The following is a 17,608-nucleotide window of genomic DNA, read 5'->3' as shown; positions in this document are numbered from 1 at the left end:
TAGTAGCAACTACTAAAGGGATCATAGACGGTGGTGGACCTTCCGAATGGTTAAAGGCACCAAGCATTTAAGAAGCACTAACTCAGTGATAATAATCACCATTGGCTACCTGCCTTCAAAACTCAATACAGAAGAGACACCATAACTTAGCCTTGATAAAGACCTTGTAATGGTCGAAACACGTGTCGGCACCTAAAGTGATAATACATTTCTAATGGTAACAAGCTAAAACGAGTGGACTATATCTTTCATTGCTAAAATACATAGGAAGCACGTAAGAGATGTGTAAAGCGCCAATTGTGTAGGATTCCAACACAAACATATCCAATTTTCATTTGGGGCACAAGAGCACAGCCTCAAGGGTTCCTACAACCAGCTGCCTTTACTAAAACCAAACATCTAAGGATGAGCGTGGCACGGTAACCAACTGTTCCTGGTGCTCTCAACATTCTAAATGTTTTTCAAACGTACCCACATACAAGTACAAGGCAGGCTTGCCCTTTTTGCCTAACGTGTTCTCCTCCTCCATTACACCTGTTTAACAGAGCCCAGTTAGGCAGCAAGTGTTCCTTGTACTCTGCTTACCGCTCGTGAGGCGCAAGTCTTCTATGAACTCTGCTTACCGTCTGTGAGGCTTTTTCTCCGGCCGGCCCCCGCTCCAAGGCGGCATACCCCACAGAAAAAGATCAGCACAGGACCTCAGTCCCGCCGATGCCGACATCCAGCTCCCAGAACCGTGCAACTCCTGTCAGTAAGGCTTCCCCCTTCAAGGTTAGAGGAAAGCACCGAACACTGTGGACCAAGATGTCAAGCTGCACTGTGTCTAACTTGCTAGGTCACTCAGACTGACAGTCAAAGCCGCTTTCGAAGTGCTATGTTATCATATCACATAATCAAGTTGTAGATCTGTTGGAACATCTTCCTTTTGGCATATTGCTTTGGATGCTGTTAGGTGGTGATGTTTTAACCGTTCGTAATCTGTGATTCCTACAATTTGTTTTGCTTCTGTAGACAGCCTTGACAGCTCAGGAGAGGTTAAAAAGAATCATGCTAGACTCTGTTTCTCTTAAGTAATATTAACCACACCACCAAGTACTTTCATTGCCCTACTTTGATGTTCCAGAGCTTCATCTGAAACTAAAGCACAAAAGTGTACTTTTGTCTTCTTACTACCCAATTACCTTTCTTAAACTCACTCCACAAGTACGTGTGTTTGTTTCAAGCTGTTTAATTTCGCTTAAGTACCATGTTATCATGTCTGCATAGTTTATCAAATCGGGGTCGAAAAAGTACTTAACAAGCGCTTCAAGTGATGCAAGGTGTAAATCCCAATTTGCAGTGCATACAGATCTGATAAATAAAAGCACTGTGTCCGCCATATGAATGTACTGAAGAGCAACTCTGAGTGTTGGTTTTTCTTGAGATTCTTTAGCCTTAAATACGTCAATTTTGGCCATCACATTCAAATTTGTCAGAACTGTCACAACATAATTAACGATTTACGCAGAGGTTCCATCCTTTCCTAGATTTCAACATGCTATTGTAGATTCAACGATGATGCATTTGAAAAGTGCAAGCCTAAGTGACGTATGTGCTTTAACTGCTCTCTTCATGCACTTCCCTGATAGAATCTGACAACACATTTGCATCATAACTACAGTTAAGGTGGCCTGAATGCCTGTACCAGCCAAGAAAGACCCAATAGCTCGAGGCATCGCCATTATTATATGTAGCTCATCTGGTCTAAGGATCCAGTTCTTTGACAAGTCTTTTTTAGCCATACCTAATTTTAAAACAGGCTTGTAAAGGCCAAGGTCCAATGTTACAACTGTTTTTGATTCTGGGGTGACAACAGAAGTTATTTTCTCCAACTTCATCATGTATGTGAGCTGTGTTTGTTTGCTTATTGGGCCATTTACGCGACAAATAAGTTTTAGGCTCCGGACACTTCCACTTCTGCAGGATGTGTTTCCTATATCCCCTTCGGGATAGGATTCACTTTTTCAAACGCACCCACCAGGAGATGTGTCAACCACACATCTACGCGTTGCAGCTCGCCAAACTTTTTTTTTGCAGGGAGCACGGTCCCGTTTCGCGCGACTGGGAGGTCCGGTTTCCGGGCGCTCTCCCCCTCGCACAGCCCCGTTTCGCGTGATTGATAGGTCCAGATCTCGTACACTACCCTTCTTCTTTGTACACTTCCCTTTCCACAGGGTATGTGTCCGATGGCCCCGCTGGGATTAGATACGTTACGCGAACCAATCCAGAGGGAGGTGTGTCAGCCCCACACTTTTGCATAACAGCCGAGTGAGGATTCCCATTGGGAACGCGGCTTACGGACCCTACGTCACCACGTCGGCCGTAACACATCAGGCTATGCCTGCAACTCACTCTCCGCTGTCAGACCTTCGCTGACACCAGCACTGACACAATCAGCTTGTGCATCGCTCCGTCGATTCCTAGGAGACCGGTAAGCTCGTTTGCCCGTGTAGATTAGTTCTTTGCTCCTTAGGCGCATTTCTATTAAGCCACCATTCAAGCGCACGCGTTTACATTTGCCATACTTTACTCTGGATTCTCAATAGTTTTGTAGTACAGCCTCACCCACCTTTAGTAACTGAGCACAATATTTTAGAAAAAGGTCTGTGTATTTTAAATGTGGTCTAGATGCACACCCTTCAGTGCATTCTTTCCATTCTGAAACGGATTATAACAGGATTCTTCCTGTTTTTCTTCTTTCTGCCTTCGTTAGCAGTTATTCATTATCACATTATCCACTGGATACCTCTGCTACTTCCACTAACTACCTGTGGCATCCACCTTTCCTTTTGAAGACAGTTTATGATTAATGGGCATTATTCAAGACTTTTGCTGTGCTTGGAGATGAGTACATCACACTCCTTTTACTCAGGTATTTTTCCTTTTCCCCTCTCCATCATGCCACTACAATTTCTTGTATATCTTGTAAACTTTAGATTTACTAATGTATATATCTCCATACTTCTTTTTACTTCAGTGATTTTCTGCAGTTATTGCTGCTCACGCTCTATACCGAGGTCTTATTGACATCTTGACCGCCTGCCTTTGAAGAATTCCCCCCATATTTATTTTGGGTAAGGTTCCCCTTCCAGGTAGCTTTAATGAGTAGTCTTTACCAAATTAAATGTTTTGCCTAAAATAATAATGGCTATGAATACTTGGCAACCCAGGATTTGCATTTGAGAAGTATGTTGTCATGATCACTGCTTCCAAGGAGCCAGAACCAGCCCAACGTCCTTGGAAGCAGGCCCATAACCCTAATCCTAGGCACCAGCCGGTCTCTACTGGGACCTTTTGGACCTTGTCCTGGAGCCGGTGGCACCAGGCTCATCAAAACCATCGGTCCCGGCACTGGAAGCGCCGGGCTCATAATTGGTGTGAAAGTGCTTGGGTGGTCTTACCTGCAGCAGACCATGCTGCTTACTTACCAGCCACTTAGAAGCCCTCTGTGAACAGGAACTACTTTCTTACCTGGGTGGGGCAGCTCCACTCCCTGGATACAGCACTGGAACTCTTCTGGAAACTGGAACTCTTTTCTTAACTAGGCGGGGCCATGGAAGAAGACGCCTCATCACTCCAAGGCTATTTAAACGACACCCGATAGATGAAACGTGCTTCGCGTTATTCTGCATCTGCAGCAGAACGCTCACCGAGTCTGTTCCAGCCTTTCTTCTTTTGATCCTGAACCTGCAAGAATTATACTTACCATTCCTGTATCCAGTCAACATCAGCACCTGCAAAAGACAAGAAACAACAGGTTAGCAAGACAAACTTTACACGCAGTGCTTACTCACCTGATCCATCGGCAGCGGCCGTGTCTCCCGCTGCACCTTCACCTGCAAAGACAACAGCATTGTTATACTTACCAGCACGCTGTGCATTCCGGATTTCTTCATTCTGCATCTTCGCCTGCAAAGACAAAAGCATTGTTATACTTACCGGCACGCTGTGAATTCCGGATTTCTTCATTCTGCATCGTCGCCTGTAAAGACAAAGAAAAAGACATTAAGCAGGTATTTACTCACGCCCATCACGCTCGTCGCAATAAAACGCCTGCGAATACTCCGGCGTCTCTTTAACACGAACTAAGCTGCCAGGAAAGAGACAGTTAGAGCGCTTGCCATACTTACGAATTTCCAGGCGCTTCACTCCATCTTCCATCTCAAGAGTCCTGCAATACATAAGGGAAAAGCATTATACAGAGTCTTCAATATTAACGTGCCACGCATTTAAAGACTATAAAGACAAAAGGTGTCCCAGGGGCAGATGGGTTCCCCAGTGAATTTTATAAAGTATATGCGGAGGAAGTGCTCCCGCCCATGCTGGAAATGCTCAACGAAGCGTACGAGGTGGGACGGCTGCCGGAGTCACTTAGGGAGGCGATTATAATACCGCTCCCCAAGCCAAATAAACCGGGACATGATTGTGGCTCCTACAGGCCCCTGTCGATGCTGAACCAAGATAGCAAGATCCTGACAGCTGTCCTGGCCACTAGAATGCGTAGAGTGATCAGCAAGTTGATCCACCCTGACCAGACGGGCTATGTCCCTAATAGGAACATTACTCACAACCACAGACGCCTCCACAGGGTGGTCGAATGGGGATGTAGTGATGACGGCGAAATGGCGATAGTGGCATTGGACCCGGTTAAAGCGTTCGACTCTGTTCGGTGGCCTTGGCTGCTGGCGGCTCTGAGATGGTACGGGATGGGACCAGGTTACGTTAGGTGGGCCGAGATGCTATACAGTGCACCACTAGCCAGGGTCCGCACGGGTGCAGTGGTGTCAGAGAGATGGCAGTTGGGCAGAGGCACTAGGCAGGGGTGTCCCTGGTCCCCAATGTTGTACATCCTGGCCCAAGAACCCTTGGCAATTTACCTCCGGCAGCAATATGACCCGGTCGGCATCGATGTAGGAGGAGAGTGTCACCTTATATCCCTGTATACAGATGATATGCTGCTATACCTAAGATACCCAGAAGAAAATTTGCAGTATGTTTTAGAGGTGATGGAGAGGTATGCCTGGTTGTCCGGTATAGCGGTAAACCCCCAGAAATCCACTCTATTTCCGCTGGGAGGCTATGTGGGGATTCCGGTAGAGAGGTTGCCAGTGTTGCAGATCCCGTGGGCGACGAGCTCCTTCCGATACTTGGGAATGGACGTGTATCACACGACTGAGGAAGAGCACAAGCACAACACTGAACTTGCTGTGGGGAAGATCGAGAAATGCATGAGGTTCTGGGAAAGATTGCCATTAGCGATGATGGGCCGGGGAGCTATGCTTAAAATGGTGGTACTGCCCAGGCTTTTGCATTATTTTAACAACATCCCTTACATGATTTCTAAGAAGTTTTTTGTGAGGCTACATAGTGTTTGCAGAGAATTCCTGTGGCACGGCACGCGTAACAGAGTCGCACTGTGGTAGCTGCAGAACTTCTACGAGAAGGGCGGAGTCAAACTGCCGAACTTTGAGGCATATTATGTGGCAGCGCAGCTACAATATGTGTCCAGGTGGCTCTCTGATGACGAGACCCCTGAACACAGGCTGTTTGGGAGGGATTGCTCCCCTTTTTATCTGCGAGAGGTGACCTGGTGACTAATGCATGCATGAGGGAGCGGCCTAGAATGCTAGCTTTGGGACGGAACATGTGGAGACGGGCCTGCCGGATGATGGGTAACCCTTTGCCGTGTGTGTCGCAGTTCCCATTGGTCGCACTGGCGAAGGGAGACGGGCAGCTCAGAGCAATCATCCGGACATACTGGGAGTCAGTGGGGTTGGTTACCATGGGAGATATTTGGCAGGATGGGACCATCATGGAGTTCGAAGAACTAGAGGCAGGGTCGGGATTGCACAGGGGTCAATATGTGACATATCACAGGATAGTGCAGGAGATCCGGAATAGGTGGCCTGAAACTACCCTGGCCGATGAACCGGACGCCACGGTGGAGATACTATACGACACATCGGAGGGCGGGCATGAGGTCTCTAGGTTGTATGAGATGTTGATGACGAAGGTTGGGAGTGATTTAGTGCACTTGAGACTGGAATGGGAAATGGAGATGGGGGCCCCGATGGCAGATGGGTTGTGGGAGCATGCCTTGGCGTATCATAAAAAAGTATCGAGAAATGCCAGGTTTAAGCAAATACAGCTTTATATAACGCACAGGGCATACATGACCCCCTTGAGAATATCCAAATTTCGGGATGTTGGACGCCAGGCGTGCCCCAAGTGTGACGAGGAGAATGCAGACATGATACACATGTTCTGGGCGTGCCCAGTAATTGCAGGCTACTGGGGTGAAGTGGCGCAGAAGCTGGCAGGAAAGGGTATCACGCTCAAAGTGGATTCAGCCTGGGCCTGCTTACTGGGGGGATATCCCAGAGCGCGTAAACTTAGACATGTGGAGAAATTGAAAGATTTGGCTTATGTGCTTGCTAAACGTAGGATTGCCATGGGATGGAAGGAGTGTCATAAGCCACGAGTGGAGGTCTGGTGGAGGGATCTCCAAAAATGGGCGGAGGCCGAGACGGCTGTGTGGCGGGATACCAGTATTGCAGGGGAGGAGGAGGAAATGTGCTCCCTCGCGGCATGGAAATTGTTGATAGCCGAACTGTTTGGAACGGGGTTGGCTCCAATTGAATCTGAGAGCGATGACGCCCCTCCGTTCACAGCGGATACCGATGGCGGACACCATACAGGCTCATAGGGGGGAGGGATGGGGATTGCAGTGCTTTTTGTTGTTAAATGTGTTTATTTATGTTCTGTTGTATTGTCGTTTGGTTTATATATAAAATAAAAATATATTTAAAAAAAAAAAAAGACAAAAGGTGTCCAGAAACTTACCGCTCGTGCAGATAACGACGGTAACCATCCTCTGAATTCAAGAGGCCAATGTTTCACCAGTGAAGGAACTGGCAACGGCACCCTGCACCAGATGCAGATGGCGAGCCCAGCATTCACCTATCTAAGGTGAACACGTTGACCTGGGGGGGCTCTACAGAAAAGCTGGGAAGAGAGAGAGAGAGATAGAGGGACATTCAACAACCCAGACCATTAACCCCCATATTCTTTCACCTGCAGAAACCTCACCCTTCGGGTTCGACACACAGTGCGAAGAGGTTCGACCCCAGAAGCCAATCGAGTCCTGCACATCACTTTTCGAGTCACAGACACCTTCCTGCCAAGACCCGCGCCTCCGTGGGAATCAGGTGAGCGTTACATATGTAGCAAGTCACAGTGTGTGTGTTTTTTTGTACATATTTTATTATGTGATGGATTGTTTTGTCTGCTTCCCCGCAGGGAATTTCACTAATTACTTTGCCCCGAGGAAGGCGGTTCTTTAACATCAGTGGCCTTGCAGGTGGCCCGCCGAAACGTATAAGTGGTCTCCTTTTTTTGTTGGAACTCATTTTTTGTTTCCAATTACATATAGATTTCTTCTCTCCGAGACCCCTCCTTTTCAAATCTGAATTATGTGAAAAGTTTACGTTGGCAGAACTGTACAAATGTATTTACATTTTGTTTAATTGACTGAACTAAATAGTTCTGGCAGACTTGTACAAATGGATTTATATTTTGTTTAATTAATTAACTGAACTGAATAGTTCTTTCTCTTTTTTCTTTCTTCTTTTTGCTTTAAACAACGTTTCTGGTCTTCATTCAAACAGTCAACCAGCAGATTTATTAAATTAAATTGTTTCTTGTGTTTTTTGTTAAATTCATGTATTTGTTAAAAGCAATGAATTTTATGCATTTGTCAAATATACTCACTTTTGTGAAATAAAAATTTGTGAGTAAAATACTTGAAAAAAGACGTTTTCATTGTGGCATTACATTGCTCTATGCTTCTCATGGATACCTTGGGCTGCTTTAAGTAAGAATAATCAGGATATCCCGTATCGGATACCATGTGAATTGCAACTATAATTTTCTAAATTTAGTTCTTACAGCTTTTGAAACTCTGTTGTATGAATATTTGAGACCTCCTCATTAGCTGTACCACTTTTGGGGCGATCCCCTTTCATGTGTATGAACATCTTCCTTTTGGCATGTTTTAACCGTTCGTAATCTGTGATTCCTACAATTTGTTTTGCTTCTGTAGACAGCCTTGACAGCTCAGGAGAGGTTAAAAAGAATCATGCTATACTCTGTTTCTCTTAAGTAATATTAACCAACCCACCAAGTACTTTCATTGCCCTGCTTTGATGTTCCAGAGCTTCATCTGAAACTAAAGCACAAAAGTGTACTTTTGTCTTCTTACTACCCAATTGCCTTTCTTAAACTCACTCCACAAGTACGTGTGTTTGCTTTCAAGCTGTTTAATTTCGCCTAAGTACCATGCTATCATATCTGCATAGTTTATCAAATCGGGGTAAAAAAAGTACTTAATAAGCACTTCAAGTGATACAAGGTGTAAATCCCAATTTGCAGTGCAGACAGATCTGATAAATAAAAGCAGTGTGTCCGCCATATGAATGTACTGAAGAGCAACTCTGAGTGTTGGTTTTTCTTGAGATTCTTTAGCCTTAAATGCGTCCATTTTGGCCATCACATTCAAATTTGTCAGAACTGTCACAACATAATTAACGACTTACGCAGAGGTTCCATCCTTTCCTTGATTTCAACATGCTATTGTAGATTCATCGATGATGCATTTGAAAAGTGCAAGCCTAAGTGACGTATGTGCTTTAACTGCTCTCTTCATGCACTTCCCTGATAGAATCTGAAAACACATTTGCATCATAAACTACAGTTAAGGTGGCCTGAATGCCTGTACCATGAAAGAAAGAGCCAATAGCTCGAAGCATCGCCATTATTATATGTAGCTCATCTGGTCTAAGGATCCAGTTCTTTGGCAAGTCTTTTTTAGCCATACCTAATTTTAAAACAGGCTTGTAAAGGCCAAGGTCCAATGTTACAACTGTTCTTGATTCTGGGGTGACAACAGAAGTTATTTTCTCCAACTTCATCATGTATGTGAGCTGTGTTTGTTTGCTTATTGGGCTGGCATCTAAGAGTGGGAGTAAACATACTCTAGGTTCTTTAGTTGGTGGGTCACTTATAATGGAATTGTAACCGGACCAAGTCGGAACTGTAGTGGATGATTCTGACTCTGTCTCACATTCATCAGTATCGGTTTCTTCAGTGAGATTACAATGTGTATCCAGCAACTCTTCATCAAAACATCCTTGAAAATCACTCAACAGCAAGACTTACGCCCGCATCCAAAATAGGTCCTGCAGCCTGTTGGATTCTAAAATAACCTTATTCCTCTCTGTATAATCAGTGATTGGACTGCTTACAGGATTCTATGGTCTACACCTGTGGGAATGTTGCAAGACATTACCTCAGACAGGGACTGTGAAATCTTCTGCAGTGATCGTAGTGATGATGGTCCTGATATTTCAATTGGGTTTAGGACATCTGACTTCTCCTTCTCCTTCTCCTGAAAGTCCAACTTAACTTACAATGCAAAGATACTTTACAATACAGAGTATCCTCGAGGAAGTCAATGTTGTCAGCAGCCCAATAGACACATCTGCCTCTGAACAACTCTGAGGGAACATAAGATCCTCCACAATCATCCATGCGTTTTATTACCACTCTGGCAATCTGTGTCTCAAACCGAAGGACTCTGTCGTAATCTATAGAAGCTCCCATGCTATGCAGAAACTGAATGATTAATTTGCTGCAGGTAGCTGTGTGCATTGTGAGCCCAACTGCCACTTGCAAGGCCATTTCACGGGTATGCCATGTGGGAGAAGTGCTCATGTAGGAAGCTTGTCGTGGTGATATCATTTCACATATAAATATCTGTGGAAATGTCTGAGTCCTGTTCATTAGAGTGTTGTCCTGCTTTTCTGAATTACTTTTCATATCCATCTGTCCTTGACAGCACCACTTGTGAAAAAGAACAGCTTTCTTTGGAAAAACATCTGCCAAATTTACTTCTTCAAAACCTCCAGTGAATTTTCATTTTTTACAAGTTAGTAAGGCTCTCTGTAAAATCATAGCTGCTTCAAGAAGGGTTCTCATATTTTTCTCAACATCCTCAAATTCTTCTCCTGCATGAGTGCAAAATCTGCTGTTACTTTCAGCGAGACTCATTGTGGTTCATTTACCCTTTTGGGATAACAAACAAGAATGCCAATACATTCAATCTCTTCCTCTATGAAACTTTTGATTTGTTTTCTTGTTTTCATCTATCCTTCTAAAACATCATTAGCTGCAATTTTCCTGTAAAGCCTTTCAATTGCCCTCATTGTTGTTACATTGGGTTCAAGGAGTAAATCACTGATTGAACATACAAATTCAACATTTGTTGCTTCATAAAACAGTGAATTAGGCAGCATCTTTCTGCTTAGTTTAGGCTTGCATCGTAAAACGTTCACTACATGTGTGTTCCAACATGCAATTTCCCTTGCGTGTGGGTCTCCAGGATCTGTACAATCACTAAAACGAATCTCCAAAGTGTCATTGTTAGACAGTTCTACTGATCTCTTCAAGCGGATGCCTGCTGAATCAGTTGCTATCAAATATAATTGATTTCTTCTTTTTCCTTCTTTATTGCAAAAGAAGCATTTATTTCTGTCGTACATAGGTATTTTTGATCTTGTAGTGTAGCTTTATTCTACTTCTTCCTCTTCTTCATGGCTGGAGATAGACGGCTTTGGCTCACATAACAGCTCTCCATACAAACTTTTGCTTCGATCCATGTTTGCCTTATGAGGACATTGCTTGTAGCGATACGTAAGCCATGATGCTTTTTCATTTTTAAGTTCTTCAGGTAATAAGTTGCATAATCATAGACTTAAGTTCAAGTGTTCATTATTGTTCCACTCAGATCTCTTCTTAATGCACTCTAAATCCTTTTCAAACAATTTGAATTAATCAGGGGAGATCTCTTTCTTAGTTGACATAAGATACACAGGGAAAAGTCTGTTTATCCGTTTTATTTTTGGCTGGTGGTGGAAGTTTGACTTTTAAATACATTTTTATAATCTGGCGGTATTCACATTTTGAAAAAATTGATTTTCAGGCTTCAACTTCTCTTAAATAATTGTCTAAATTTCTTGCCAATTACCAGAACCTGTAACAAAATAGGAAGGAAAACAAATGTTAGAAATCATGAGAAACAAAAACTGTGAACAGAGACTTCTAAACAATAAGAGATATCAAATTCTAATAAAGGCCTTCTTTATTCAGTTTTGAGGGTGAACAAAAAAGGTCCGGAGAACATATTTGACAGGATGGCTCTGAATGGAGTTATAAATCAAATTCTGATTAATAAATTGCTGCAGAGACCATCTCGGATTAGTGACATCACACAGGCCGTCTGCCACAAATTCAGACAAAACACCTGGTAATAAACGATTAATTGCTTAATTTTGCATTTTTATCCATGACTTACATTCATTCAAAATCCCACAGAATTACATATGCCCCTCAACTATAAGTGGTTATGGAGGTGCCTGTGGCCAGAGGCAACAGGTCCTTACTGCCACGTGTGAGAGCAGGGTTCGATATTGCTGGGAACTAAATAGCTCTTGATAGAGCTTATTCAGCCCCTGCTAATGAGGTTTTCAATTGCATGCAGGGAACATTATCAGCGCCTACGGCCTCATTACGAGTTAGGCGGAAATTTTGTGGTAAATCTGCCAGAAAATTGCCCTAAACAATAACTGTTATTGCCACTTGGTCAGGTGGAATTTCCACCTGATTACAATTGGTGGTGGCGGTGCAATTCCCCATATATTTTGGGTCCATGGGACCCAATGTGGCTTTTTTTGCGGAATTACCACTGCTGTAATTCTGCTAACTCTGCCAATCTGTCGGCGTTGAGTGGGAAGATTTACCTCCAGGGTTTTCCTGGAGGTAAATCCTCCACTCAAAACCCAACCTCATAATTAACCACTTACCACCTAACTCGTAATGAGGTTGCTAGTGTTTTACTGACATTTCCACTAACAGCGACTAGGTGGCAGCAGAGATGGGAGCTCATGCCATGTGGCTGCAATCAACATCTTGATGGTGTGGCATAGTCTATGCAGTGCTCCTACCTCACTAAGACTACCCCCTGATTAAGATGACCACTTCTGTTTTTGGATTTACACAGGGGGTGGGCTTAGATGCAATGCTGATCTGGGAAACCAATTGTGCTACAGACCGTGCGCGGAGCAATTTCTTGGATTTCACATACCTCTGAGGAATGCATGCACCCAAATAATGAGTCGCCTGATGAGCCAGAGGCCTTGCAGAAAAGGGCCTGGTCCGGTCCAGTGCTGCTGAGACCTAATGTTCAAGTAAGTGTTTTTCTTTTCTTTTACAGTTGATAGTGGGTGTGGGGAGGGGTCACGGCGAATTTTTAAAAACTCGGTTCTCCCAAACCTTGTCAGGTCGGAGTACTGTTCCTCATGCTTTTGCTGCCTTTAGGCCCGCTGCCCAAATAACCCTCCTTGCATCCACAGACAACTTAGCAAAGGTTTTCATGAGAGATTTAAAAAGGCGCGCACACATGGGAATTTTACAAATAAAGTCCCCTTGTCAGTTGTCACGCACAACCTCTCCTTTCCAGACACTTTAGAAAACATGCAGCAACAGTCACACAGGCACAATCAGACCATAGAGTGACCCCTGACATCCATTTTCGTGGTGCCGAATCCTTTTGGGAATAACAGCTTTAGCAGAAGCGCTTTCTTAAGGCCTTAAAGACAGAAGTCCATTGCCAATTTGTCAGAAGTTAAATCTCCCATCTAATTAGTTCTTTATTGTCCGTGTTACGTTAATTACATTGTGGGTAATGCCAACCGTTTGCTTCAGAACAACAAAAAAAAATATCTGTACTACCCACAAATGAGGCTGGTTGTTAAGATGTCCATCCATGCCACGCGCACATGACCATGATACCATACACTCGTGGTGGGACCAACTCGTTGCTTCTTTTTTTCTGAGTTTTTGTCCCTGTTGCTTCCTCTGGGTCATGAGGGACTACTTACGGGTTAGGGCTCGGTAACCATGCTGGGGCTGTTGGCGTTAGCATGTTGGAGGTGTGGGGTCTGGCTCTGCTGGCCTAACAGTGCTGTAGCCTCGTGCTGGCATTCCCTACTGCAGAGACTTTGAATCTTCACCTAGTTGTCGAAATGTGGCATTGGGAAGTAATCATGCTATGGTTGAACTGCAGATGCAAATACCAATGTACATTTTGCTCCTCTGTTGCCTCACTGTTCTTGCAGAAAGCAGAGTGGATATGCAGTGGCGCAACGCCATTGTGCTGATCGAGCTCCACCTCCCCGCCCCCCGAAATTTTGGGCAATGTTGACTCCACCTGGCCGACCTATAGAGCCGTGGCCAGGCAGACAGGACACAGAAACCGTTGTTAACAAAGGCGCTGTAATTACTAAGAAAGAATGTCACTGTTAGCACCTGCATTCGTAGACATAAATGCATACATTTTTTTGGCAATTGAAATCGTGATGTGGGGTTAACACTAGAATGCCAGGGGAGTATTTGGAATTGAGCACAGGAGACTGCTCATTATCACAGCAGACCTTACGTGGCTGCGTTCAGATGTAAAGGCCAAGTTAACTGCTTTTAACATAGAAGCTTCACCAGAATAGTCTGATGTGCGCAGTTTTCTACTAGCAGAGAGGTGAGCAGGGAAGCCTTTCCTGAAACTGCTGGCAGTAAAGTTTTACTGTGTTTGTGCAGAATCAGTAAAATGAAAAATGCACTTGCACAAACACATTGAAACTTTAAAGCTGCTACTTTCAAGACTTCCATCGCCCATCTGCATCAGCAAAATCAAATGCTCACATCAGCCCCCTCCTCATGTATGCGAGCCAACTTACAACCACCTTGTATACTTTGATATTCGTGGGTAGGGACTTATGTGCGCACATGGTTTTTCTTCAGAATATGTGTTGTGTTATGTGGCTAGTATAGCATTTTGGTAGTCAGTCAAGTCACTTATTACTGTGGCATGACCTTATATATGTTTTACTTTTTTTAAAGGGCAATTTAATACCTCCTGGTTAGGTCATGTGCCTCATGGTTATAGTAATATTCCTGACAACCAGGATCTGCTTTCAGCTCCTGCTGCATGAATCCCAATTTCGACCCCTGGCAAGGTGCCCCAGGTTCAGTCGAGGTCCACAGCCATGTGCTGGGTGAATCCGGTGAAGCTCGTGTGCGATATTGGAGGTCCCGAATCCAAAGTCCTGGGCCGGATGCGTGGGGCAGCTCAGTTGAAGGTGCACGAGGTGGGGCCAGCTGGCCGCGGCAAAGTACGGGGTCAGCGCCAGCTGGGCAGCCTCTTCAGCAATGCTCCCGTAGAAACAGAGAGCTCTGTGCTGACTGTTGAATGGCCTGGGTTGTGGTGGTGAGCTGCGTGACATTCCACTGGCTAAGGAGGAGCACAGAGCTGCTGAATAGCACACAAGCAGGATCAACTAAATGCATAGGGGAGCCAGAGCAGAGCAAGTAGTGTGGGGCCGTTCCATCTCTGGGTGGAGCGCCAGAAACATGACCCTCCAGGCAAGAGGGTCCAAGTCAACTGCTGCAACAGCGCTCCATTCTTGAGCTTAAATTACCACAAGTTTATTATGAAAATATTCCTGTGTGGTACACTGCACGGGCAGTCCACGAGGGCACAGCTGAGGGCTCATGGGCTGTACCAAGTACACAAAACATACATGCTTGATTATAATGTTATTTACATTTTGTATACTTGCTTGATTAGTAAATCCCCCTCTTTTAGGGGATGGTTACATGTTCTGCCCCTTTGAACTAGCCTCATCCCAAGGGTAGCCTTTGGCTGAGTGGTGTATGCCTCCAACCATGATCTCATTTTCACAGTCACTGATTGTCACCCGCTGCCTTGGATCTCAGGCCTATCCAAGAGTGCACCTAAACTCACAGGAACCTTCATAAACGGTGGAGTGATGAAAGACTGGGAGGAACAGACAATGGGAACCTTGCATTGTACCCCTGGACAATACTAGGTTAAGTTCATAACTGGTCTGCTCCCCTGGTGAAACGGTGGAGAGTGGCAGGAGCTTCTCCAAGGTTCTACGCCTGAACCAACTGGGGCCCCTCAAGAGTCCAGATCCCTATCTCACAGTAAAGGTATGGGTGAAGAAATGCCCACCACTGCATCCAGCGCAGCAGGGGTGATGGGATCAACGTCAGGCATTCAATTGGTCAGTGGGTGAGAGAGTCAGGCCTGACCAATGCTTTATTATAGGGGGCGTCCCATGGAGCACTCCCAAAAGCCACATGCTCACGTTAAGATAATCCCTAAAGTCCCTAACCAGCCAGGTCAAGTGCTTGGGTAAAGCACCCACCATTGCAGAAAGCAGTGTCCTGGTTTTCTATAACCCCCGGAAGTTGATCCTGACACACGGCCCTTACCATCTCTGGGGCAGACCCAATAGTGACCTATCCCCTATGGGTGTTAACTACATTGACATGGTTACAGGCTAGCCAACCAACACTGTCTAGCCCAATCCCTGCATTTCCTAGCACTGTGCTCAACCCTGCAGCACTGTCTAGTCTGGCTACCATCATGGCTGCACACACTGGCACCACTAACTCTGCCATGCCTAGCACTTGTGCCAGCTGAGGATAAAGGTGCCAAACCGATCGCCAACACATGCAGATTGTGTTAAAGAGACCATCTCAACGCCATATGAGCTTGGGCTCTTTGAGCGCCGAATATCCTTCTTTGGGGAGAGACCAACCCCAAGGGGCGAAGATGAGTGCCAGACTTGGGCAGACCAGAAAACACAGATGTTGCACGACTGGAAAGCTCACAAAAGGGAGAAGCATGGTCGAGCTGGAGAGAGTCTGCGAGATCCTGTGCTAGGGGTCAACCAGGTGCTCCGTGCCACTCATCCGCACCCCGTCACGGATGACATCATGCACATCCTTATTAGAGTCTTTGGGATCAACGAATCACCCACAGACATGATGGTTAAGTACTACGGTGCTCACCTCCAACTGGGTGAGAAGTTATCAGGGTATCTAGAAACCAAGTCAGGCTGCAGAAAGACCTGCGTAAAGCAAGATCCATGCTGCTGATGGTTATCCAGCTGCGACTTCAGGGACAGACCCAGACCCAGAAGACACTATCCTTCCAAGAAGTGGTCCGTGGGGTACGTAACCTGGAGGGTGAGATGCAGGATACTGTGTACAGCCTACCCGGTTTCATGCTGCTGATGCTTAATGAGCTTCGACTCTGGGAACAGACCCAGACCCAGAAGCCACTATCCTTCCAAGAACTGGCCAGTGAGGCACGTACCCTGGAGGGTGAGAGGGAGGATACTGTGAAAAGCCTATGCAGTCAACTAGTGGTCCATTTACAGCCCCACAGTACAACCTGACACATTAGGTGGAAGAGTTGAAGAAGGCCATCCAGGCCCAGCAGCTGCATAGGATATGCTTTTAGTGACTGACAGCTAATCCACTAGAGTGCAAAAAAATGCTTTTCATCACCTTCTCATGAATGGGAAAACCAGCTCTTTTAGAATGCTTAACCTCATTAGTGGAGGTATCTGTCACGACCTTATCCCCACCAAGGGCTCACGGGGCCCTAAGGACCTTATTCGGATCCCCTCGGATGCATTGGAGCCAGTCCTGGCGCTGTTGGCATAGGACACGCTTGCTGGGACGGGGTTTCTATGAACAGAGGACAAGCATGGCCGCCCCCATGCGGAATACTGGAGAACTGTATTCTGCGGTCTAGCCTTCAGGGTGGGACCTGCCCCAAAGACACCTGGGATACTGCCTTGCTATTTAAAACACGCCCGATCAAGGGCACGCGCTTCGCGTTATTCTGCCTAGCAGCGTGAAACTCATCTGGTCCTGCCCTTACGTGCTCTGCAGCATCCATCGGTGTCGAACTTATCCAAGGCAAGAACCATCGCCATCCTTACCTGCTCTGCAGCTTTCATCGGCTCTGAACATATCCAAGGCAAGAACCATCGCAATCCTTACCTGCTCTGCAGCATCCATCGGTTTCGAACTCTTCCAAGGCAGAACCATCGCCATCCTTACCTGCTTAGCAGCACTCATCGGGTTCAACATCATCGGAGGCAAGATTCATCGCCATCCTTACCAGCTCCACTGGTCGCCCGGAAGGTCAACATCTTCAAGACATCTTCATCTCGTTGGACTCTTGGGAAACATCCTCCTCCATGTCCTTGCGACCTACAGAACAAAACCAAAATCACAGATTAGCCATTTTCTAGGGCACTCCCCGCGCCGCTTGGTGTTCTTAACCGGGCTCAGACTTCTACCGCAGCAGTTGCCACCTGCAACAAGAAGCGAGAAAGACAATATTGCAAATTCAACTAAGAAATTGCTTGCATCTAAAAGACATTCGGCGGTACGGTGCCACCTTTCGACGCGCCCCTGCCCAGCGCGGCAGGACAGAGAGCGCACCTTTATAGAGAACCAGGTGAGAGACATTCCTTAGGGAACTGAGAGGGGATCCCGGGAGGTGGGTTGCAAGGAAAGGACCGAAGCTTATCTCCCCTTCCTGTCTTCCAGAGTCGTCCCTCGATTATCCAGG

At 45.7% G+C, this 17,608-nt stretch overlaps 1 protein-coding gene across 1 annotated transcript in view; it reads right to left on the bottom strand.

Annotated features, from left to right (window-relative positions):
- Positions 1-17,085, bottom strand: part of LOC138492996 (uncharacterized) — a 53,725-nt gene extending 36,640 nt beyond the window's left edge. The window contains exons 1-2 of the mRNA XM_069620259.1: positions 17,032-17,085; positions 3,834-3,875 (exon numbers count right to left, since the gene is read on the bottom strand). Of these exons, the coding sequence (XP_069476360.1) occupies positions 3,834-3,875; positions 17,032-17,085 (96 nt within the window). The remainder of the gene's footprint in view (positions 1-3,833; positions 3,876-17,031) is intronic.
- Positions 17,086-17,608: the final 523 nt, after the last annotated feature.

The sequence above is a fragment of the Ambystoma mexicanum genome, chromosome 10 (genome assembly GCF_040938575.1).
Source record: "Ambystoma mexicanum isolate Mex_15411 chromosome 10, UKY_AmexF1_1, whole genome shotgun sequence".
In the NCBI taxonomy this organism is placed as follows: domain Eukaryota; kingdom Metazoa; phylum Chordata; class Amphibia; order Caudata; family Ambystomatidae; genus Ambystoma; species Ambystoma mexicanum.
Note: the sequence above shows the minus strand (reverse complement) of the source record. Positions and strands in the feature narration are given on the sequence as shown.